The sequence below is a fragment of the Macaca mulatta genome, chromosome 6 (genome assembly GCF_049350105.2).
Source record: "Macaca mulatta isolate MMU2019108-1 chromosome 6, T2T-MMU8v2.0, whole genome shotgun sequence".
In the NCBI taxonomy this organism is placed as follows: Eukaryota; Metazoa; Chordata; class Mammalia; order Primates; family Cercopithecidae; genus Macaca; species Macaca mulatta.
In genome coordinates this window covers 33,802,024-33,828,222 of record NC_133411.1, presented here as the reverse complement: position 1 = coordinate 33,828,222, position 26,199 = coordinate 33,802,024, and the positions used below count along the sequence as shown (strand labels likewise).

General features: G+C 41.2%; 1 protein-coding gene across 6 annotated transcripts in view; it reads left to right on the top strand.

The window, feature by feature from the left end:
* The first annotated feature begins 5,436 nt into the window (after positions 1-5,436).
* Positions 5,437-26,199, top strand: part of ZFR (zinc finger RNA binding protein) — an 87,592-nt gene continuing 66,829 nt past the window's right edge. For all 6 annotated transcript variants that reach the window (XR_001445231.3, XR_013418292.1, XM_078004643.1 and 3 more), the window contains exons 1-2: positions 5,437-5,500; positions 5,792-5,891. Coding sequence is in view for 4 of the 6 variants with exons in the window: in XM_078004643.1 (XP_077860769.1) it covers positions 5,464-5,500; positions 5,792-5,891 (137 nt within the window). In the remaining 2 variants the exon portion in view is untranslated. The remainder of the gene's footprint in view (positions 5,501-5,791; positions 5,892-26,199) is intronic.

Below are 26,199 nucleotides of genomic sequence, written 5' to 3'. Positions count from 1 at the left end.
ACTCACTTTCACTATCTCTAAATGGGATAATCATAATAGTACCTACCTTGTAGGTTTTTGTAAAGAATAAATGAGACAATGCATTATAATGTACACTGTTATTACTACTACTTTTTTTGTTGTTGTTGTTACAGAGTCTCACTCTGTCGCCCAGGTTGGAGTACAGTGGCACAATCTTGGCTCACTGCAACCTCTGCCTCCTGGGTTGGAGCAATTCTCCTGCCTCAGCTTCCTGAGTAGCTGGGATTACAGGTGTGCGCCACCATGCCAGGCTAATTTTTGTATTTTTAGTAGAGATGGGGTTTCACCATGTTGGCCAGGCTGGTCTTGAACTCCTGACCTCAGGTGATCCACCCTCTTCAGCCTCACAGAGCACTGCGATTACGGGCATGAGCCACCGTGCCCAGCCTTATTTATTTATTTTTTTAATCTTAGATCCTTGATCATTGTGTAGAGGATAGATTTGAGAGGATTAGATTCTTGGGAAGAGAGACCAATTAGTGGGCTGTTGAAGTAGACTTTGGCAAGAGATGAACTAGAGTGGTGGTTGTAGAGAGGAAAAGAATGTCAGATATTCAGAGAGTTTGGGGGAAAAAGGTATACCAGCAATTCCACTCCTAGGGATATACTCATGAGGACTGAAAACATCTGTCCACACAAAAACTTGTGTATCAATGTTCATAGTAACGTTATTCATAATAGCCCAATAATGGAAGCATCCCAAACATCCACCAACTTATGAATGAATAAATAAAATGTGGTATATCCAAACAATGGACAATGAAATTTGAAAACACTGAAAGAAGCCAGACACAAAAGGCCACATTATTGTATGATTCCATTTATATGTCCAGGATAGACAAATCCATAGAGAGACAAAGTAATTTTGCGGTTGTTAAGCATTGGGAAGAGGTAGAAATGGGGAGTGAGGGCTAACGGGTACAGGATTTATTATGAGATGATGAAAATGTGCTTACAATGAGCCAGGCTCTGATCTAAGAGCTTTACATCTAGGAAGTCTTTAACCCCTACCAACGATCCCCTGATGAAGATACTACTTTTACATCTCTATTTACAGAGGAAGAAGAAAAATGAAACAGAGAGATTGTGGCTGAGGTCACAGAGCAGAAAGTCACAGAGTGTGGATTTGAAGTCAGGTGTGTCCAGCTTTAGAGTCCTTGCTCTTATTCACCTCACTATACTCCTCTTGGTATAGAGTAGCTAGTATCATATCCTTTCTGGCTAATTTATCTGTATTTTATCAAGGTATTTCAGAATACCACACCTTGACTCAAAGGTGTGACAGAAGACAACTATTACAGATGTATTTTTGGTGAGTTTAGGGGCTGGCTTTCTCAGGCTAGCTCTACCTTGTGGCTAATTGACTGCCAATGACATTTCCTAGTTTACCTTCAGATCCTAATTGAGGTTCATAATTATGACTCTGAGGCACTACAGGTTCTTGAACTACCTTCTGAATCGTGAAAGAAAGATTAAACTATGCGCAGCATGGTTCATTCATTCCATAAGTACTTACTGGGTGCCTACCACCAGGCACCCAATATTGGCAACCTGCCCTCATGAAGCTTATAGTTTGATGAGAGAGAGAAATATATATTAATCATATAATCACACAGTAAGTATAAGATTGCAACTGTGACAAGGACAACTAAGAAGAGATGTCTGCTGCTCTGAGAGCATAACAAGGGTTTGACCCATCAAGGTCACAAGGGGTTGACTGAGTTGTGATCCCCAAGAATGAGGGTAAACCAGGTAAAGGGAAGAAGGGAGAACATTGTAGGCAGGGAGAACATGCAAAGCCCCCTGGTGGGATGGAGCATGGTGAACAGGAGGCCAAGGTAGCTGCGATAGAGTGAACAAGGAGGAAGATGCTGAAAACACAGGTGAGCCAGGCCACAGGGTCTTGTGGGCCACATGGAAGAATTTGCTTTATCCTGGGAGATGAAAGCACAGAGGATTTGATCAGATTTGCATACCGAATCAGTTCTGGACATGAAGGATGACAATCCCTATTATAATCGGTTGCCTCTGGTCAAGTATTTCATCTTTAATTGTTGACCCAGAAGACTATATACAGCCATGTTGCCTACACCAGGAACTCTAGAACATAAACTCTTCCAGGGCAGAGCCACCTACTTTTGACTTGTAGGTGTGGCTTGCACAGGGCATTCACTTACTAGAAGGCTGATTTTAAAAGACTGACAATTGGCCTGGCATGGTGGCTCACACCTGTACTCCCAGCACTTTGGGAGGCCAAGGTGGGCAGATCACTTGAGGTCAGGAGTTTGAGAACAGCCTGGCCAACATGATGAAACCCTTCTCTACTAAAAATACAAAAATTAACTGGGTGTGGTGGCGCATGCCTGTAGTCCCAGCTACTTGGGAGGCTGAGGCAGGAGAACTGCTTGATCTTGAGAGGGGGAGTTTGTAGAAAGCTGAGATCGTGCCATTGCACTTCAGCCTGGGTGACAAAGCAAGACTCTATCTCAAATAAATAAATAAATAAATAAATAAATAAAGGACTGACAATCATCTAGCCTAGTTCTTTTTACATCAAAAAGCTAGGTGTTAGGCCAGGCATGGTGGCTCACTCTTACCAGTAATCCCAGCACATTGGGAGGCCGAGGTAAGCAGATCGCCTGAGCTCAGAAGCTGGAGACCAGCCTGGGCAATGTGGCGAAACTCCATCTCTACAAAAAATACAAAAATTAGCTGGGCATGGTGGCGTGTGCCTGTAGTCCCAGCTACTTGGGAGGCTGAGGTGGGAGGATTGCTTGAACCCAGGAGGTTGAGGCTGCATTGAGCTGAGATCGCAACACTGCACTCACCCTGGGCGACAGAGTAAAATCCTATCTCAAAACAAAAAAGCTAGATGTCTTACATAAACGCTGCCTCATTTAAACCCCACCAGAGTCCCGTCAGGAAGATGTTATTGTTATTCTTGCCGTATGGGTTTAGATAGGTTAAATAACATGTTCAGGTTATTCCACTACTAGATGCCCAGGAAAAATATTCAAGACCCCTCCAAAACTCCTTCCTTAAAGAAGCCCAAGTCAGGGGCAAGTAGGCACTGTACTGAAAGGCTGTTTCTACCGGCTGCATCTTTGAGAGTGCTATTGTAAATAATTTTCACTACTGCCACACCTACTTTGACCCCTAAGAACCAGGAGAGAGGCCCCATCTTCCTCTTTCTAGTTATGTGCTTGCTCACTGGGGTGTGCCAGCAGCACGCCGGCCTCCAAAGGCCTGCCAAGCAACCAAGCATAAAACTGGCCTACACAGACTCTTTTTAGGCAAGTAATTAACACCTGTCTTTTCTCCTCCAGTTTTATTCAAATAGCCTAGTAATAGAGCCGGTTCATCAAAGCAGTTACAGTCAGTGTCTTGAAGCTTGACTGCTCAACGAAGTTCAACGCAAAGTACCTTTAAAATACAGTTCTAATGTCCTACGTGTAGGAGATATTTCTTCCTAGCAACATCCCTGGAGCACAAATAACTTTTGCCTGGGAAAATATCAGTATTCTCAAAAATAATGGCACTGACTTTTCTCCAAGGTTCTACATTTTCTCTTTTTGAAATGAATAACAGGACAAATCAGACAGGTTCTGAGAGCCTGTACTTTTGTAGGAGGCGTGGGGAGCAAGGTTGGCACAAGAAAGAATTGAGGCATTGTTTCTGCTCTGGCACAAGAAAGTAGGACAAAGCCCTGAATTTCATGGGTAGGTTCTGATTCACCCTTTGCATTTCTTTTTCTTTTTTTTTTTTTCTTTTCCTTCTTTTTTGGTTTTGGTTTTTTTTGTTGTTGTTTTGTTTTGTTTTGTTTTTTTGAGACGGAATCTCACTCTGTCGCCCAGGATGGAGTGCAGTGGTGCAATCTCAGCTTACTGTAATCTCCACCTCCCGGGTTCAAGCGATTCTCCTGCCTCAGCCTTCTGAGTAGCTGGGGACTACAGGCGCGACGTTTTTTTTGTTGTTTTTTGTTTTTTTTCTTTTCTGAAACCGAGTTTCACCATGTTGGCCACTGACCTCACCTCGTGATCCACCCACTTCGGCCTCCCAAAGTGCTGGGATTACAGGTGTGAGCCACAGCGCCCGGCCAGCATTTATTTTTAACGTTCATATCCAACAATGAGGAGAGATGAGGAGCAGGGAGTCGGGGGGATGGGCATGGAGAAGGTAAGGAAGAGGTGAAATGCAGGCAGTGGGTATGCATTGATGGAAGACACGAAACAGAGAAGGCCAGAGAAACTAAACCATCAGAAGAGGAACTGGAAGAGGAAAGAGAATGGTTGAAAATGAACTGAGAAACTAAAGGAAAAACAGCGAGAAAACAGGGAAAGAAGAAATGCTTACATGGGAGCAAGTACTGTTATGTCCTTACCATGAAAGATCTGGCACGTGATCTGGTCTCGCTCTCACTTGACTCCAGCCAGACTGATCTCACTCTTGAACATTCCTGCATCTGGACCCTTCCAGTTGCCGCTCTTCCTGCAGGCATCTCCCAGGCCTGTCCTTCTTCCTTCAAGTGGTCTCCTTAACCACACTCTACATGAAATAGCACCTCCCTTATCCTTATTTTCCTTACTCTGCTTTATTTATGCTTGAAGCTCCAGTCACCATCAGACAGACTTTCTGTGTTTTGGCTACTGGCTGTTGTCTGACATATACCCGCTCCTAGAACGTAAACTCCACGGGAACAGGGACTTTGTTTTATTCCCTGCGGTATCTCCAGCACCTACAACAGTGAATGACACCCTGTTGGGTGACCGATATACGCCGGATGGCTCAGGGCGTGGGTGCAGGTCGGGGAAAGGGTATAGCAAGAGGTGTGTCCGGGAGGGATGTTTGGGGTGTGCTTTTAGTCCAACAAAAAAGCACTTTCCATCCTTTTTCTATTTCTCTCCTCTCCTTCTCCCTCCCTCCGCACTTCAGAGGTTGGAGAAAAGCTGCGGGAAAGCAGGAAATAAGGAAAAATCCTAAATTGTCCAGCTCGAATTCCAATGAAAAATTCATGAGCGAGGAAGACAGGGAGACAGAGAATAAATGCACACGCAAAACTGAAGGAAACCAGTGGAAAGTAAGGAAAAAGGCGACAGACGTCACTCTCTCTGGTCACGCTCCCCGACTCCCCCGAGGCCGGGCGAGGCGCTCCTGGCACGCGCCCCAGGCGCCCGGCGGCCGCGCGGCGTCAGCACCACTTCAGAGAGGGCCAGGCCCCTCTTCCCCCGCGGGCTTACCCGCACCCGCACCGCCGAGGCCCCAGCAGCACGCGCCCAGGGCAGCCGCGAAGTCGGCGGGGACTACAGCTCCCATGATGCCGAGCACGGGCGCGCCTGCGCAGTGCGGCCGGAGGCGGCGGTCTGTTCTCCGCTGAGGAGGAGCGGGGCAGAGGAGGGAGGCAGCGGGTGAGAGTTCAGAGTTCAGCAGCAGCAGCCCGAGCCCATGATTCCCATATGCCCTGTAGTTTCTTTTACCTATGGTGAGTCTAATGTGGCCCGCGAGGCCTCTGCCCGGCCCCCTCCCTGGCCCCGGGCAGCGGGGAGGCGCGGGGGTTGGGGCAGGCTCCGGGGAGGAGGCGGCGGCCGCCACCCGGGCGTGCGAGTGAGTGAGGGAGTGCGAGGCGGGAGGGGGAGGCGGCGCGGCCGCGGCCCAGGCCCCGCCAGGGCTGCTCTCACGGCGCCTCTCTCTCTCTCCCTGCGCTCCCTCGGCGTCTCGGCTTCTCTGCGTCTCTCCTCCCGCCATGGGACCCGACTCTCTGTGCCCGCCGCAGTGCCCAGCCGGCTGGGGGAAGATGCCAAAATGGCGACCGGCAACTACTTTGGATTCACCCACAGCGGGGCGGCGGCGGCGGCGGCTGCGGCCCAATATAGGTAACGGCACCCTGCCTTCTCCCTGCTCGCCCCTTGCTCGCCCCTCGGCCCGGATCCGGTCGACGCGACGCCCCCGCGTCCGCCCCCGGCCAGCCCAGAGCCCCGGCCCGCTGCAGGCCTGGCCCGGCCCAGCCCCGCGGCCTCTCCCGCCCAGCCCCGCCTTGCCTGGCCCGGCCCGCGGCGGGGAGCGGCCCCCAGTAGGGGGGAGGTAGAGACGGCGGAGGTGTAGGGACGTGGAGGCCGCGGGGCCCTTCGGCGGCCCCTTAACTAAAATGGCCTCCTGCGGCCGCCGAGCGGAGCCGCCACCGCCGCCCGGCAGGCCCCCCCGGTCCCCGCCTCCGCGCGTCCAGCCCCCACCTCCCATCTTCTTCCCACTTGGAGAATGGAGAGGGTGGCCGTAGGGACCTCACGGGGAGTGCCGTGTCGCAGGTCCGCTGGCTTCTCCTGCGACGCTTCTCTGCGTCGTCGCCTGGTGCTTCAACCCCCGGAGCCCAGATAACGTGTCGTTGTTTCGGGTACCTTCTCCTCCGTCTTGGGGCTTCTTCCCCAGACGCTCCATTGCTAGCGAGTCCTGCTGACAAACTGCGGGTGTCACTGCTTTCATCGGGTTCCTTTAGTTTTTCCTGCAACGAGAGAGGTTCACATACCAACCACCTGTACATTGTGTAGTTCTTAGACTGGAAAAGATGTGCGAAGTTTCTAGTGCTGGTAAATGAGTGCACAGCCTTGTTTGAGCTATGGAGTTTAGGCCCCAGGTGGGCCTGTCATTCTCCTTGCGGGGGTCTTTCCCCTGCGGGGAATGATGGGGAGGGAAGAAGATGAAAGTGAGATTGTACTGAGTCATTGTAATGCACCGGATGAAATCCCTACCTTAAGGGAAGCTCTCATTTCTGAAGTCTGTAGTTCATTATACATCTTATCAAAGACAAACATATACACAACGCTGGATTTTTAAATTGTTACTTTTGAGTCAGTCTGAGACTTTTGGTTCAGGCCATAAGCGCACACGGCTCCTGCGTGATGTGCTTTTTATGTATATTAGATGTTGGTTAAACCCAGGCAGTTTTTTTCATCTGATTTTCTTCAGGAGGCACATTGTTTAATGGAAAGGGCATCACTGGGAGCCAGAAGACCCGAGTTCAGTCTCTTTTGCTCTTGATTTTTTTTTGTTGTTGTTGTTGAATAAATAATTTTTCTTACAGAGAAAGGGTATATCTCGAACTCTTGGGCTCAAGTCCTGCCTCAGTCTCCCAAAGTGCTAGGATTATAGGCAAGAGCCACCACACCTGGCCTCTTTTGTTCTTGATTTTATGACGTTGGGAACATCATATAGTTGGGTTTTCATTTTCATCATCTGTAAAACGAGATGCTGGGCAAACTATCTTTTTGGGCTGAAACTTGTGGTTTTGAGAAACCAAGTTACTGTATTCCATGGCATCCTAAGATGCCATTTGTTGTAAAAGGTACCATTATTGTATGTTATGTAGTACTAAAAAAAAAAATGCTGCCACTTAAGACACTGCTTGAGACTCCATTAAGAGATGTCAAAATGTATAAATGTGCATCATATTGGTGAAACTAGCTTTTACTAATTGTTTAATGCTATGTGGCATTTTACAAGTGTTTTTTCATGAGGCCTGCATTCCAGAAAAAGCACCGAGATGACAAATTATAGCAAAATCTTGGAGCATTTCAAGTATTTGCAAATCTTTTGCTTATAGTTTTTGATAATTAAACAACTGAAAAAGTTTCAGCTACTTTGATGAAACTTTTTAGGGCTTTTAAAAAATTCAACAGCTTTTGGGGTACAAGTGGTTTTTGGTTACATGGATGAATTATATAGTGGTGAATTCTGAGATTTTAGTAGGGCTAATAATTTTCAAGGAGAGAAAAAAACTATCTTTTTCTGAGAAGAGATAGCTAATCAGCATCTGTGCCATAAATCTGCTGGCAAGTACTAGTGTTCCACCTAGAAAATATTGTATTTAACCACTAAAATTTTACTTGTTTTACTCAGGTTTTTTCTGTTTTCCTAATATGGGCTGAGTGATAAGATTTGTTGGATTACTAACTTTATTTACTGTAAAGTGGTGGGTTCTTTGTGGCACTTCTGAAATATTTTTTTTCCTAAATGTAGACCTACAGATAGAAATGAAGGAAGGGAATGCTGATTTAAAGATAATAATTTTTTGATAAAGTATGTGATTGTTTTATCCCAATATAGGGAACGGTGACAGAATTTGTTTCTAATAATTTTTTTTTTTTGGCCTTGAAACTCAAAAGTTTAACAACAGTCCAGGTTACTAAATAGATTAAATGTACATCTGATGAGAAAAGACTAGTCTTTTGACATTACTTATATTGCTAAAACTTAGACACTCTTGTACATAAGGACTTCTGTATAAACATAGTACATGAAAATATCGTTTGCATTTAATGGCAAGAAACCAGGCCCAATAATACTGGGAATTTTGGCAAGGAAGATGAATAAATAACATTAATAACAAAAGCACATGCACAAAGTATGGTGGTGATGCTAATATTTCTTCCTGGCTGGAAATAATTATAATGGAACTTTTAGAGATGGAAGACTGAGGTCTGCTGTACTAATATTTTTTCAAATTTGAAGGATCTCAAACTCAGGAAAACCTTAAGTACAATTCACGCCTGAAAACATATGAAGATTTTTTTTTTTCCCAGTCAAATTTGGATAGAAAATAGAGTATTCATGAAGGGCCAACTTTTTGTATTCGCAGGTTCCACAGGGCCTACTGTGGGACTTTATGTATGGAGTTTTGTATACATAGCGGTCCTGGAACCAATGCCCCGCTTATATTGAGGGATGACTGTATTTATGTGTGAATGATGTGATTTAATTGCTTCACCTATCACTGAATACAGATAAAGTAAACATCCTACACCTAAATGTAATTCCAGAGGCCAGGCGCAGTGGCTCACGCTCATAATCCCAGCACATTGGGAGGCTAAGGCAGGTGGATCACCAAAGGTCAGGAGTACGAGACCAGCCTGACCAACATGGCGAAACCTGGTCTCTACTACTAAAAATACGAAAGTTAGCTGGGTATGGTGGCAGATGCCTGTAATCCCAGCTACTCCAGAGGTGGAGGCAGGAGAATCGCTTGAACCCAGGAGGTGGAGGTTGCAGTGAGCCGAGATTGCTGCCATTACACTCTGGCTGGGTGACAGAGACAGACTCCATCTCAAAATAAAATAAAGTAAAAGTAATTCCAGCTCTTAGTTTTCTTGATTACAGCTCTGTAAGGTATTTGATTAAATTTGTTTTAGATTTAGACTTTTTAGCTTGTTAATATTTGAAATTCATAATGGCACACTAAAGATCAGGTTCTTGAAGATGTTATAAAGAACTGTAATAGTGAATTTGTCAAGTATGGCTACTGGTAACTTGTAGATTAGTTACCATGTTTTTCATTTGTGTTAATGCACATTAGACAATTTTGTGGTAAGCATTTCTCAGTCTTTGTGTTCTAAGTCCCATAAACTATGGAATGTTTTTTTTTCCCTATTCTGTATTTTTTGGTTTTTTTGTTTTTGTTTTTGAGACAGAGCCTCGCTCTGTCACCCAGGCTGGAGTGCAATGGCGCAATCTTGGCTCACTGCAACCTCTGCCTCTCAGATTCAAGTGATTCTCCTGCCTCAGCCTCCTGAGTAGCTGGGATTACAGGCATGCGCCACCAAGCCTCACTAGTTTGTGTATTTTTAGTAGAGACAGAGTTTCACCATGTTGGCCAGGCTGGTCTCAAACTCCCAACCTCAGGTGCTCTGCCTGCCTCGGCCTCCCAAAGTGCTGGTATTACAGGCATGAGCCACCGTGCCTAGCCTTGTTTTGTATTTTTTTAAGTCAAGTAAATACTCCAGTTAAGTATTTTTATGTGTTTACATGTGTACGTTTCTGATAGTGTATTAATTTGAGGGTGCACAGGAGAAAGCAGATTTCAGACGTGGTGAAAATGTAAGGATGGCTTCATGGCCAGAAGGGTTAGGTAAATAACCTGTTAGAGTAGAGTACCTTTTTTGTTTGAGGAAATGTACTTACATAAATCTAGTTTTATTTTAAAATAAATCTTGGGGAAAGAACTATTATGACAGTTCTAAGGACTTTAGGGTAGCAAAGAATATGAGGAAAGATAATTCTCAGCAGAAAAAACTTCCTAATAATTTCATAGGATCAAAAATCATTTTTTCAAGTTCTTCATTGACAATGATAGAGAAGTTCTGATAGGAATTCTTCAGTTTTTGAGGAGAATTTGTAGCATATACATTTATAAAAGCGTATGTAATAAACATTATAAAATAATCCCATTATATCCCACAATTAATGGGACATTAACCCATTTCTTTTTTTTTTTTTTTTTTTAAGACATGGTCTTGCTCTCTCACCTAGGCTGCAGTGTAGTGGTGATAATAGCTCACTGCAGCTTGGAACCCCTGAGCTCAAATGATCCTCCTGCGATGGGCTTCTAAGGTGCTGGAATTACAGGTGTGAGCCACTATGCCCAGCCTCGTTGAGAGTTGTAAACAGCCACTTTTTCTTTACTTATACTTTAGAAAAACCTTGGACATAGCAGTAAGTAGATTTTGACTATTGCTGGACCTTAAGCATCTGCCAGTCAAAAGAAGGCATCTCATCTAAGGATTTTGAGATGTCTTAGGGACTTCTGTTCCTAAAGGATGTGATAACTTGGGTAGGCTAACAGTAGCTTGGATAGGCTGATAAGCTAATGAGTTTTCCTTTTTTCCTTTTTCTTTTTTCCTTTTTATTTGAATGTAGTGTTAAGAATATTGTGTCTTGAATTTAGGAAAGAGTAAAAGTAACACTAGTAAGGCAGAAAAGGATTAAACACTGAGAAAGTTAAAAAACCAGGTGAACAGGTTTTTGAAACCAACCTCGGTGATGGAAATTTACTGGCTTTACAAAAAAAAGAAATACTGCAACGGCTAATAACATCAATCCTTCCATTGTTGAATCAGAGACCTTAGGATGTATACTGCATGGATAAGCTAGAAATAAGATAATTTTCTTTCCAAAAGGATTGTTACTATTACACTGATGATATAATGGCTATTACTCTTAATAGAGTAGGGTGAGCCAGAATATTGGTGTATAGAATAGGTATCTGCTTGAGTATGCTTTTGTAAACTGCCTTGTAGTACACTATGAACAAAAGGACATAACTTTGGAACTAGATAGTTCGAATCCCCAGCTCCATCCCTTCAGGCACCCTCAACTTCTCTAAGACTTGGTTTCCTCACCTAACTTGACTTAAGTTTAAATATAAAATTTTCTAGCCTAGTGCCTGATTATCAGTAGGCATTCCTACCAATACTGTTTCTGGTACAGATTTAAGTAATAATAATTTAAGGGTTTTAGAAGGATTCCTTGGTTAATATCTATCATATATTTATATAGAGAGTTTCATAATCTCACAGTAAAATGTTTTAAAAGTAAAACATTTGGGCCGGGCGTGGTGGCTCATCCCTGTAATCCCAGCACTTTGGGAGGCGAGGCGGGTAGATCACAAGGTCAGGAGGTTGAGACCATCCTGGCTAACACGGTGAAAACCCATCTCTACTAAAAATACAAAAAAATTAGCCAGATGTCATGGTGGGTGCCTGTAGTACCAGCTCCTGGGGAGGCTGAGGCAGGAGAATGGCATGAACCCAGGAGGCGGAGCTTGCAGTGAGCCGAGATCACGCCACTGCACTCCAGCCTGGGCAACAGAGCGAGACTCCGTCTCAAAAAAAAAAAAAAAAAAAAAGGTAAAACATTTGGAGTCCTCATTACTAATAGAAAAAGAAGGAAAGTTTCTATTTACAGGTAACATGATTTTTACGCTTGTCAGGCAAAAATGTGAGAACTAGTAAGAGTACAGCAAATTTTCTGGATCTATGATCAGGCAAAGGCCAGGTGCGGTGGATCACTCCTGTAATCCCAGCACTTTGGGAGGCCGAGGTGGGCGGATCACCTGAGGTCGGGAGTTTAAGACCAGCCTGACCAACATGGAGAAACCCTGTTTCTACTAAAACCACAAAATTAGGCAGGCGTGGTGGTGCATGCCTGTAATCCCAGCTTCTCGGGAGGCTGAGGCAGGAGGCTGAGGCAGGAGAATCGCTTGAGAGCCAAGATCGCACTATTGCACTCCAGCCTGGGCGACAAGAGTGAAACTCCGTCTCAAAAGAAAAAAAAAAAGAAAGAAAGAGGTAAAGTCAGTAGCATTCTTGTTTCATCAATATTGAATTAGATTATTAAATTTCAAATAAGTCCTGTTAATGTATAGCCACCAAACCTATTCGGTAAGCAGGAATAAAACAAATGAGATATTCAAAACACAGAGGAGAAAATGCAATAGGATAAAAAAGTCATAAAAGATGACAAAGATGGACTGTGTTCATGAGTGAAAAACCAATGCCATCACATTATTATCTCCTAATCTCTGTATATTTAGTGTTACTCCAATAAAAATCTCATAGGATTTTTGCTATAACTCGATAAAGGGATTTTAATGTATATAGTGAGGAGAGTGATCAGCTAAAAATATCATGAAGGTCTTGCAAAAATAAGGAAGGACTTGTAATATCAGATACCAAAATATTATTAATAGAAAAATGTGATATTGGTACAGGGATAGACAAATAGATCATTGAATTAAAGTAGACATCCCAGAGATAGACATGCTTATATAGGTAGTTGGATTAGAATATATATCTAATATATATCTGTTTAAATAGATGTGTATATTAAAAAAAAAATCAGCTGCATTATTACTCAGAGACATAGATCATCAGGTTAATCAAAAGACCATTCAGGCTTTTAAATGTTGTAATTGATGAAGTATATTAGAATTATTTGGGTGGATCTTTAGTCTGCTTATTAAAGGTACTTGTCTATTAATTGTCCATGACACCACTCTGTCAGAATACAGGATTAGAGTGATTGTTCTGAGTGTATCATTTCTTAGTATTTCATGAAAGCCAGTACAGTACAGCTTTTATTCATACAGAGATAAAATGAATGAAATAAACTTTGGGCTTTTTTGTTTTATTTGAATATTAGTCTTGTATATTAAAGTGCATTTGTAGGGAGTAATTCACTTATTTAATATTTTATGAGCATCTACAATATGCATAGTCCCTGCTCTCAGGGAGTTTATACTTCTGGGGTATGAGGGTGGAGACAGATGAATCTACAAATAACTACGCCATTATAATAAAGTTTAATGAAATACTAAAATGGGAAATTGGAGGATTTTGACTATGGAGTTTGAGGTAGACTTCGTGTTCTTTCATTCTGAAAATCAAGGGAATGTCATTTTAGACAAAGGAAAAGTATTGAGCCAAGACAAATATCTGGATTGCATGATATACTAGAGACTGGTTTGGCTCTGAAGTCAGACTACCTGAGCTGAATCTAGCTCCTCCTATTACCTGCCATGTGACCTTGGGCAAACAGTCTCTTGTTAGTTTTTTGTCTATAAATTGAAGATAATAAATTTTCTTTGCCTCATAGGAAAACTGCACATGTAAGAGGATAGTTCAATGAAATGTCGTAAACCCAATGTACCTGTGTAACTTGCACTTAAAAACAAAAACAGAACATTATCAGTATCCCAGTAGGTTTTTACATTCTCCATTGTATTGTTTTGAGGATTCAGTATTATTTGTAAAGTGGACCTGGCAGTGACTCACACCTGTAACCCTAGCACTTTGGTTGGCCTAGGCGGGAGGATTTTAATCCCAGGAGTTTGAGACTAGTGTAAACAGCAAAGCGAGACTCCGTCTCTATTATTAATAAAAGAAAGAAGAGAAGAAAACATTATTTTTGAAGTGTTCAGAACAGTATCTGGCATATATTATATCCCCACCATTATTCAGTAGGTGGCTGGTGAATATGGATGAAACCAGAGAAAGTACAGTGCCTGGCATATATCAAGCATTCAGTAGACATGTTTTGAATTATTTATAGAAAAATAATACAACTGTGGGGCCGGGCACGGTGGTTCACACCTGTAATACCAGCACTTTGGGAGGCTGAGGCAGGCGGATCACGAGGTCAGAAGATCGAGACCATCCTGGCTGACACGGTGAAACCATGTCTCTACTAAAAATACAAAAAAAAAAAAAATTAGGCAGGTGTGGTGGCGGGCTCCTGTAGTCCCAGCTACTCCGGAGGCTGAGGCAGGAGAATGGTATGAACCGGGGAGGTGGAGCTTGCAATGAGCCAAGATCGCACCACTGCACTCCAGCCTGGGCGACAGAGCGAGACTCCGTCTCAAAAAAAAAAAAAAAAAAAAAAGGAATTCAACTGTGGTTACCAGCTTTAAGGTAGGACCAGGGAAGGAAAGAAATACTTGGTGAACAGAGAGCCAGGAAAATTGAGGGTCATGAAAACCAAAAGATGATAGCGAGGTCATCAGCTTTAGAGATGCTGGATTAGGGATTTAGTACAGTTACCAAATTACTGGTGTAATTTTAATGAGTAGCCTTTATAGGGAAACTAGAATCTCATCACTTGGAGCTACAGAAAAAATAGCATAAAATTTTACTTAAAATAAGTTTGTAGTCTAGTGCACATAGATACTTAAGAATTCCAGAGGTCACATGGGCTTAAAGTATTGGGAAGCACTGTGATTGAAATCAATCAAATGAAAATAAATTTTTGGAATTCATATTTCTGGGAAAAGCTATAGTATAAAATACACTACTAGTACGGTAGTCAGCATTAAATGGGCAAGGCATGTGTTTGAAAATAGATTTGAAGAAATATGACACTTTTTTATGGGAAAAACAATAAAACTGTTCAAACAATAACCATGTAGATGAAAGCAAAGAGTGCTGTGATTTATGAAAGTGGCTTTATAGCTTCTCTTACTTCCCCAATCCTGCCCATTCCCAGACCGTTTTATGCTATAAGCATAATGGTCTCTATGAAATGTAAATTTAATGATAACACTCTTCTGTTTAAGTTACTATCAGAATATCTGGTTATCCTAGTTTTATAATTAGAAGTCTGTAATGCTTCACCCACATTTATGAAATTCACACACATCTGAAAATATTCGTAGTAAGCTTTTAAAATCTTGACAGTAAAAACTAAATTGACAGGTTAGCTTTTTTCCCATCTCACTCAGTGTGAATATTCATACCTTTCCTTGAAGAAATGTTAATACTTTTGAGAAATGATGAAGGATTTGTTTTTCGTGAGTATAAAAAGTTAAAGAGGTTGGATGTGGTGGTTCATGCCTGTAATCCCAGCATTTTGGGAGGCTGATGTGGGTGGATTGCTTGAGCCCAGGAATTCAAGACCAGCCTGACCTCAAGCAATCCACCCGCCTTTCCAAAAGTTAGCCCCTTATCATGGTATACGCTTGTGGTCCCTGCTACTCAGAGGCTGAGGCAGAGCATCACTGGAGCCTGGGGAGGTCGAGGCTGCAGTGAGCCTTGATCAAGCCACTGCACTCCAGCCTGGGTGACAGAGTGAAACCCTATCTTTAAAAAAGAAAGAAGGAAAGTTATAGAGCACTTCATTTTAATTAATTTATAGTATCCGTCAGGGTTTATTGTACCCAATCAATAGTTAGTTTCTTTTTTGAGTAGTTCTAGTTACAAGAATTGACATTCCATGACCTTTATTCTTTCTTAGAGGCCTTCCAAAGAGCAAAGAAAACATTCCCCTTCTTTTTCAAAATGGAATAAAATTCATCCTATCTAGCAAGATTTACATCATGGGATCTTAAACATTTTGCTGTTTTATCATTCTATGAATTATTTCCTCTATCACGTATTCCCAACTATGTTAAAGACAAATATAATTGGAAAATGAAAGAATGTTGGAATCACCTACAAGGGTGGTACAGTAGTGAAATAACTGGATGATACTGCATTGCCCAAGTATCATATCTTCTTTCAAGAAGCTAAGAAGAAAGTAGAGATACTAATTTCATAGTTGGCTTTTAGTTTTCCTTCAACACAGTTGAGAATGCAGAATTGTTCATTCTCTGCCCATACCAGCAAAGGAGAAGAAAGTTGACACAGGAAGATGTTTCCCAGTTATCAGATATCATAAGATGAATGCCAAAAGCACCACTCTAGACTAATGATAATGTTGAAATTGTGTAAGCAAAAAATCTCGGTCTGCAAGTCTTCAGCTGATAATGTCCTACATGAATTTTTCAAACTCAATCAATAAATAATATATTTCTAAGGAATAAAAAAGAAATATGCCATTCTCATTCAGTTCATCATTCACTAGAAGGGACTTCGTTATATAATATAATTGTGACAAGAACCAGAACATCCTATTTTGCTAAGCAGATACTTGGCAGAATTCTTTCATCTTTTTGTTGTTGTTTTGAGACAAGGATCTCGAACTCTAGCCCACGCTGGAGTGCAGTGGCACAATCTTGGCTCACTGCAGACCTCTGCTTCCCAGGCGCAAGTGATCCTCCCTCCTCAGCCTCCAAGCATGTGCCACCATGCCCAGCTTATTTTTGTAGAGATGGGGTTTTTGCCGTGTTGCCCAGGTTGGTCTCAAGCTCTTGGATTTAAGCAATCCGCCTGCCTTGGCCTCCCAAAGTGCTGGGATTACAGGCCTGAACCACCATGCCTGGTGAATTCTTTCATCTTTTGTGAAGTTTGTGGAGTAAAATATACTTGATATGGTTCATTAGTGGACAAGTGCTGAAAACAGATGCTTTATACAAAAGTGATTGGAAAAAAGTAGTTGGTGTAGAAATGAGTTATTAGATTAAACATTCCAAATCTAAAATTGAAAATGTTTTGCAGTTATGGAGTAAAGAAGATGGCCATCTCTTTAACAAAATATGAGCCATCAGACGTTTCAGAAAAAAATTTTTATGTATTGTATTTTGACCCTGCAAGTGCAGGAAGAAGAACCAGAGGTAATGATGAACTGCAATAGAACATGTTAGAGATACATTTCAAATCTGGAGTCAGCATTTGTGAGATGGGCGTGTTCCAAGTTTGTGCATCAAAATTGAGCATTTAGCTGTGTTTAGAGAACATGGTCCATATACCTTTGAAATCAGGGCAATATGGAATAAAAATTTGGGCTTACTATAATTTTTTAACTACTGTAATTCTTATTTATAAAAGTTTCTAATTTTCATTATGCTTTATTTTAATGGAAATTATTTGTTAAATGACTGTAATTAAAATAACTTGAAAGATCCAGTAGACGCAGATGGGAAATGGTGATAGCTGTCTCTCCTGGTGAGTTAAAGATTACAAGAAAATTAAGAACTTTCATACGACATTTAACCACCTCCCTCTCTTGTGGTCTACCATTCTCGTGAGTTGGTAGGAATTATAGGATAAGCTATCTTATTCTAGTTTTTAAGAAGAAAGCAAGCGACAGGGCACAGTGGTTCATGTCTGTAATCCCAGGACTTTGGGAGGCTGAGATGAGAAGATTACTTGAAGCTCGGGAGTTTGAGACCAGCCTCGGCAGCATAGCGAGACCTCATCTCTACAAAAAAAAAAAAAAAAAATTAGCCAGGCATGGTGGAGTGCACCTGTGGTCCCAGCTACTTAGAAGGCTGAGTTAGGAGGATCACTTGAGCTGGGGATGTTGAGGGTGCAGTGAGCTGTGATTGCACCACTGCACTCCTTCCTGGGCAACAGAGTGAAAAAATAAAATGAAGAAATGGAGCCTAAATTTAAATTTCTTCTAAAATTCTATGGTAATAAAATTATTATTATTATAACGTTGTAAAGATAATGGGAGCATGACATTACAACATCAAGAATAAGGAATAGCCAGGTGCTGTGGCTCACACCTGTAATCCCAACACTTTGGGAGACTGAAGGGAGAGGATTACTTGAGCTCAGGAGTTTGAGACCAGCAATATATAAAGAACTCTGAAAACTCAGCAAAAGTCAAATAACCCAGTTTAAAAATTGGCAAAAGACTTAAATAGAAACTTTACCAAAAATGACATACAGATGACCAAAAGGCATATGAAAAGACGCTCAACATCACTAATTATCAGAGAAATGCAAATCAAAATCACAATGAGCCATCACCTCACATTTGGTGAGCTATCACCTACATTATAGTAAACCCAAATTTGTATTCCGTATTGCCCTGAAGGATAAATGAACCATGTTCTCTAAATACAACTAACTGCTCAACTTTGATGCACAAACTTGCAGTGGCGCAATCACAGCTCACTGCACTCTCAACATCCCCAGCTCAACATAGCGAGACCCCCATCTCTACAAAAAATTACCCGGGTTTGATAGCAGGTGCCTGTGGTCCCAGCTACTCAGGAGGCTGAGGTGGGTGGATCGCTTGAACCTGGGAGGTTGAGGCTGCAGTGAGCCACTTTTATACCACTGCCCTCTAGCCTGGGTGACAAAGTGAGACCCTGTGTCAAAAAAAAAAAAAAAAATTGCTGGGCATGGTGGCACACATGTGTAATCCCAGCTACTACTCGGGAGGCTGAGGTGGGAAGATCACCTGAGTCCAGTCTGCAGTGAGCCATGATCTTGCCGCTGCAGTTACTGGGTAACAGTAAACCCTGTTGCATTAAAAACAAACAAAAAAAGGAATAATTAAAATTGCTTTGTCTTTGGGGTGATTCTGTGAGGAAGTTTGTCTTTTTTTTTTTTTCAATGTTACACCAAATTTAAAGACATTTAAATGTCAGTAATTTCGTAGATACGTAAAATGTCACAATTTGACCTAGAAAAGTCCAACACTGTTGAGCATTAAACTTGGACTAAAGGGAAGGTCAGATTATGTTTTGTGTGCCATGAAAAAGAAAGAAATGTTTTATCAGTTACTTTGCTGTTTTACCCAAAATTGAAACATGCACACACACAGTATGTTTTCTAAGGTACGAAAAGCACATCTAATATGAGTAACAGAAGCTGTCTGTGTTTTCTTCAGATTTTTCCCACTTCATTCTTTATAACTGCAGAAATGCAGTATTCTGTTTCTGCCTGGTAGTGGTTCCTCTAGAAATTTAACATGACTGTTTCACTTAGTCTAAAGTTAGTCATTAGTTTTATTCCCCTAACCAATAGACTTAAAATGCCTTAAACTTGATCAGTTCTCCTGATTTTGTGCTCTTGTTATATGATAGCTCAGATTTTTTTTTAACCCCATGACCAATTACTGTTGGACACAATTATTTGTTTTATATAGTGATTATTTGTTTTTTCCGTGATTATTTAAGTTTACCTTCATATTTACCACTCTTTTTGCTCAACATTCATTCATTCTGAAATCATTTTTATTCTTAATTAAATCTTTGAGAATTTCCATTAGCGTGAATCTAAAAAACAGGTTTTTCTCTTTTTATCTTTTTTTGAGACAAGGTCTCACTGTGTTGCCCAGGCTGGAGTACAATGGTGCAATTTCAGCTCACTGCAGCTTCAACCTCCCGGACTTAAGCAATTCTCCCACCTCAGACCCCTGAGTAGCTAGGATGACAGGCAAGCCACCATGCCTGGCTAATTTTTGTATTTTTTAGTAGACAGAGTGTCACTGTGATGCCCAGGCTGGTCTCAAACTCTTGGACTCAAGAGATCTGCCTGCAATAGCCTCCCAAAGTACTGGATTACAGGTGTGAGACACCACAACCAGCCTGAGATTTTTTTTCTTAATCTTAAAATATCTTTGATTCTCCCTCCTTGAATAGTCATCACTTAATCTCTGTAGGCAGTTTTTTCCCTCTGGCTGCTTATAAGAGTGTTTCTTTATCTTTCATGTTTATGGTTTCATTTAGATATATCTTAGTGTGAATTCTCGTTTGCTAGGGTTTCTTGGGGCTCCTGAATCTGAACATTGTTATCTTTCATTAATTTTAGGGAATCTCTGGCATTCTTTTTCTATATTCTCTCCTAGTCTTTCTCTCCATTTGTAATTCCAATTAGATGTAAGTTACCACTTTTTATTTTATCTTGCAAGTATTTTAACCTCTTCAATATTTTTCATCTCTTCCTCTCTCTGTGTGCATTCTGGGTAATTTTTACAGATAATTTTCTCATTCACCAGTTTATTGCCAGCCATGTCTAATTAGTTATGCAATAACCTTTCTGAGTTCCTGACTATAATTTGTCAGTTGATTTAGTTTTAGAAGTTCATTTGGTTGTTTTTGACCCATCCATCTTGTTCCTTAGTCTGAGTTTTGACAATCTCTTTTACTTCAAGTGTGCTTACATTTTGTATCCAGTAATTCTAATGCCTGTGGTCTTAAAAATTTTTTTTTAATTCTGTAAATTTTTGCTTATAGTAGTGTATTTCGCTTGGGTTTTATCGTGATTTTTTTTTTTTTTTTTTGAAATAGGGTCTCGTTCTGTCACCTAGGCTACATCCCAGTCAGCATCACCCAGGCTACACCACCCATGATTGCAGTGGTGCAGTCGTGGCTCACTGCAGCCTCAACCTCCTGGGCTCAAGCAGTTCTCCTGCCTCAGCCTTCAGGACCCCACCATACCTGGCTGATTAAGACAAAAAATTTTTTTTTTAAAGGCAGGGCCTCCCTTTATTGACTAGCCTAGTGTCAAACTCCTGGCCTCAAGCGATTCTCCCCCTTTGACCTCCCAAAATGCCAGGGTTACAAGCATGAGCTACTGCGCCCGGCCTCTTAGGATTTTTTTGATTGAGGTTTCCTGTTTGTTGGGATGTTATTTGCAGCATTTGCAGAAGAATATGTATTTTGTGCCACCTGGAAGCACTGTTAGCCTAGAGTTACACAGGTTGAGTATTTTCGGGTTAGACTTGCTCAGCGGGTAAGTGTAATGCAAATATTCCAAAATCAGAAACGTCTGGTCCCATGCATTTCAGATAGTAGATAGTCAGTCTGAATTAAACTAACTTCTTGGTTGGGAATTTGCCTGGTCAGATAATGTAAATTCTAGAGCCCAAACCTAGGGGAAGACTGTCTTGTACCTAAGAACTGTCAGGGAAGTCTTTTCTCTTCTTTACCCATGCCTGGCTAATTTTCGTATTTTTTAGTAGAGACAGGGTTTTACCGTGTCTTGTGCCTAAGAACTGTCAGGAAAGTCTTTTCTGTTCTTTACCCCGATCCAAGACTGAGCTAGGAAAAAGTTTCCTTACAGTTCTCTCTTAAAGATGGAAGAAGAGCACAATGGCTCAAGCCTGTAATCCCAGCACTTTGGGAGGCCGAAGCAGGCGGATCACGAGGTCAGGAGATCGAGACAGTCCTGGCTAACACGGTGAAACCCCATGTCTACTAAAAATACAAAAAAATTAGCTGGGCGTGGTGGAGGGTCCCAGCTACTCAGGAGGCTGAGGCAGGAGAATGGCGTGAACCCGGGAGGCGGAGCTTGCAGTGAGCTGAGATTGTGACACTGGACTCCAGCCTGGGTGACAGAGCAAGACTTTGTCTCAAAAAAAAAAAAAGATGGAAGAAGACTTTTTTCTAATTCACTTACTGTGGTGGTTCGTTTGGGAGCCCCGAAGTTCTAAACTGTTGCTTCCCAATTCTTCCATGTCTCTGCTGACACAGAAAGTGATATTTGTACGGTAGCTTGCTGTACAAACTGAGAGATTGGAGCCTTGGATAAGGGATATTGCAGCTGCAGGCAACAGAATCGGGGCCTCCCTCAGGTCACTCATGCACTGTGCATTCTCCCTGAGAACTAACACCAACATCTGGTGGGAATCTTTGCTTTTGTACTACTCAGAGTGTGGTAGGCAGAGTGATGCTGCTCTGTGACTTCTCTTGTTACTGCCTCATAAAAGGTATTTGTAGGATAATGTAAGTCAACCAATTGCTAAACATACTGTAATTGTTTGTTTTGAGACAGAGTCTCCCTCTTCACTCAGGTTGAAGTGTAGTGGTGCAGTCACAGCTCACTGAAGTCTCGAACTCCTCCTAGGCTCAAGTGATCCTCCTGTCTCAGCCTGTTGAGTAGCTGGGACTATAGGCATGTACCTACATGGTAGGCTAATTTCTTTTTTTTGAGACAGAATCTCACTCTGTCGCCCAGGCTGGAGTGCAGTGGCGCGATCTTGGCTCACTGCAACCTTTGCCTCCTGGGTTCAAGCGATTCTCCTGCCTCAGCACCCCGAGTAGCCGGGACTACAGGCATGTGCTACCATGCCTGGCTAATTTTTGTATTTTTAGTGGAGACAGGGTTTCACCATGTTGGCCAGGCTGGTCTCGAACTCCTGACTTCTGGTGATCAGCCCACCTTGGCCTCCCACAGTGCTGGGATTATAGGTATGAACCACTGCACTTGGCCACACAGAGGTTTTTAATTTTGATGTAGTCTCATTTGTCTATTTTTAATTTTTTGCCTGTGCTTTTGGTGTCACATCCAATAAATCATTGCCAAATTTAATGTCATGAAACTTTTTCCCCTGTGTTTTCTACTGAGTTGTATTGTATAGTTTTAGCTGTTACATTTAGATCTTTCATCCATTTTGAGTTAATTTTTGTGTATTTTGTGAGGTGAATCTCCAGCTTTTTTCCTTTTCATGTGGATATCCAGTTTTCCTAACACCATTTGTTGAGAAGACAACTCATTGAATGGTCTTGGCATCCTTGTCAAAAATTATTTGACTGTATATGCAAGGCTGTATATCTGGGTCCTCTGTTGTATTTCATTGGTCTATATGTCTGTATGCCAGTACCACACTGTTTTGATTATTATAGTTTGAAATTAGCAAGTGTGAGACTTCCAACTTTGTTCTAATATTTTAAGGTTGTTTTGGCTATTAGGGGTCTCCTGAGATTCCACAGGAATTTTAGGATAGATTTCTTTTCTGGCAAAAAAAAAATCACTGGGATTTTTATAGGAATTGCATTGAATCTTTAGATCACTTTGGGTAGTATTAACATCTTAACAGTAGTTTGCCTTCTAATCCATAAACATGGGATGTCTTTCCATTTATTTGTGTCTTTAAATCTTTCAGCAGTGTTTTGTAGTTTTTAATATACACATTTTTCAACTCCTTGGCTAGGTTTATTCATAAGGTTTTTTGTTTTGTTTTGTTTTTTTCGTTTTTCTTTTCTTTTCCTTGTTTTGTTTTGTTTTGTTTTGGTTTTTTGGTTTTTTTTTTTTTTTTTTTTTTTTTTTTTGGTTTTTGAGACAGAGTCTTGCTGTGTTGCCCAGACTGGCATGATCACAGCCAGCTGCAGCCCTGACCTCCTGGGCTCAAGTAATCCTCCCATCTCAGCCACCCAAGTAGCTGGGACTACATGCACGTGTCGTCATGCCCTACTAATTTTTTTTTGTATTTTTTGTACAGATGAGGTCTCACTATATTGTCCTCCCACCGTAGCCTCCGAAAGTGCTAGGATTACAGGCATGAGCCAGCCACAGTGCCTGGCCCAAGTTTTTTATTCTTTTTGATGCTATTGTAAGTGGAATTGTTTTCTTAATTGCCTGTGTATTGTTAACGTATAGGAATGCAACTGATTTTTGTATCCTATAACTTTGCTTATTTCATTTATTAGTTCTAACAGTTTTTTGTGGAGTGTTTAGTGTTGTCCATGTATAAAATGATGTCGTTTGTGAACAAATGGCTTGATCTTTTCAATTAGGATGCCCTTTTTTTTTTTTGAAAGAGTGTTTCTTTGTTGTCCAAGCTGGAGTGCAGTGGCACAATCTCAGCTCACTGCAACCTCTGCCCCCTCGGTTTTTAAGCAGTTCTCATGCTTCAGCCTCCCAAGTAGCTGGGACTACAGGTACATGCCAGCATATGTGGCTAATTTATTGTATTTTTATTAGAGACGGGGTTTCATTGAGTTGGCCAGGCTGGTCTCGAACTCCTGGACTGAAGTGATCCACCTGCCTTGGCCTCCCAAAGTGCTGTGATTACAGGCATGAGCCACCAGCACCTGGCCTAATTTGGATGCCTTTTGTTTTTCCTGCCTTATTGTTTTGGCTGGAACTTAAGTACTATGTTGAATAGAAGCAGTAAAAGCATGCAGCTTTGTCTTCTTCCTGATCTTAGAGGAAAAGCTTTCAGTGTGTCATCACTGAGTGTGAGGTTAGCTATGGGCTTTTCATAGTTTTTATTATATTGAGGTTACTTCCTTCAGTTCCTAGTTGGTTGAAGTTTTTTTTGTTTGTTTGTTTTTAATCGTTAAAGGATGTTGACTCTTGTCAAATGCTATTGAGATGATACTTGGGTTTTGTCCTTCATTTTATTAATGTGTACTACATTGATTTATATGTTGAACTTGTCACCATATTTTAAACTGTTTAAGAAAACAAGTGTTGTAGGGAGTGGACGTGATGGATAAGAGCACATACACACTGGGGCCACACTGCTTAGGTTCTGGCTTTTGCTCTGCCACTTACTAGTGATTTCATGATATCTTGGGTTTAGATTAAATAATTTTCTGCTAGGTTTCTATTAATTATAAACCTTACTTTGCTGTAATTAGTAGTTTTTATCAATGAATTAAGCAATTTCATTTTCCTGTTGCATGATAGAAACTTTTTGTGTAAAGGGATAATAGAGACCAAGAAAATGAATGGTGAATAACCATTATAGACTCCAGGTTAATGGTCTGCATCATGGAATGAAGATTCTCAAACTTTTGGGTTTCAGGATTCCTATAGCACTTCTAATTATTCAGAACCCCAGAGTTTTTGTTTATTTGGGTTATATTGATATTTACTATATTAGAATTAGGCTTGGCGCAGTGGCTCACGCCTGTAATCCCAGCACTTTGGGAAGCCGAGGCGGGTGGATCACCTGAGGTCAGGAATTTGAGACCAGCCTGGCCAACGTGATGAAATCTGTCTCTACTAAAAATACAAAAATTAGCCAGAAGGTGGCAGCTGCCTGTAATCCCAGTTACTCAGGTGGCTGAGGCAGGGAGCACTGCTTGAACCCAGGAGGCGAAGGTTGCAGTGAGCTGAGATTGTGCCACTGCACTCCAGCCTGGGCAACAGAGTGAGACTCTGACTCAAAAAGAAAGAATAAAACTATTATACATTAAACAAAAATATGCTTATGAAAAATTAGTTTCAAAAACAGATGAGAGGCATTGTTTTACATTTTTACAAATCTTTTTAATGTGTTAAATTAAGAATATTGATTCTAAAAATTTGCTTTTGCATTCAGACTGTTGCAGTAAATTATATACGAAGGCAGCGTCGCTTCACACCAGTGTATAATTAAAAAGAGAACAACCTTGTGTGGACCTCCTGAAAGAGTCTCAGGAACCCTTAGGGGGGGGTCCCTGGATCACATTGAAAACCACTGTTGTATACAAGTTAAAAACTCTGACTTTCAAAGCATTCTGGTTTTATTTCTTTTGGTACTAACCTCCACATCACTGAATAGTATTCCTCTTTTGCTATTTTGTAATTTATCAACTTTATGCATATATTTTTATTTCCTACAATCACAGTTTAGGACTACATTGCATATGCTCTCTTCTCATTTCTTCTCTTCCCAAATTCAGACTATGTCTGTTAATTTAGACAGTATACTCCATTTCTAGTTCCATCAAAGCTAGACAGTATATCAGTACTCTGTACTTTTTAAGAATTCTTGAAACTCTTGTGCTTCACTTCTCTTTCCCTACTTCACTCCTCAACTTAATGTATACTCTTATTTGTGATAACGTTTACATTATGTTCTATAATCATAGTTTATCTTCTCTAATTTAGATTGATTCTAAAACTTTACAGCAAAAACTTTTATCAGTAGTAGTTATTGTGGAGCCTGGTACCATTCTATGATTATGATTTCTAATGTGTTCCATTTTACAATCCTATACCGCTTATTAGAAAATCTTCCTAGGCTCAAGTTCAAATGGATTTTTTCCTTTTTTTCATACCATACTGATTACTTAACTATAAAGGCTTTTATTGGGATCATGCCTTTCTTGAGCAGTTTACATTTCCTGAATTCATTCATTACCTTTTTTTTCTTAATCATGTTGTCATTTATTAAAATTTGTCTAGGCTCCCTGTCTACTGGCTCTGTGCCCAGTCCCCTGTTTTTCTGGATATCTTTCTCTGAGAGGCTTCTGTCATTCCTCTAATTCCAGTCTATACTCACTGCTCTCTGGGCCTGCTGCCACAGCTGCTGACCTAGGCTTTCATCTTTTTGCAGGATCCCGTGTTTTCTTGGTTTACTTTTTGTTTTAGATGGGATACATCTTCAGGTAGCTTGCTAAGAAAAGATGTTATAGTAGGTAAACTCCTTCCATCCTTGAATGGTTAAAAAAATCTTTATTCTGCCTCCATAGTTTGGCTGGGTACAAAATTCTACATTAGTAATCATTTTCCCTTGAATTTTGAAGATAAT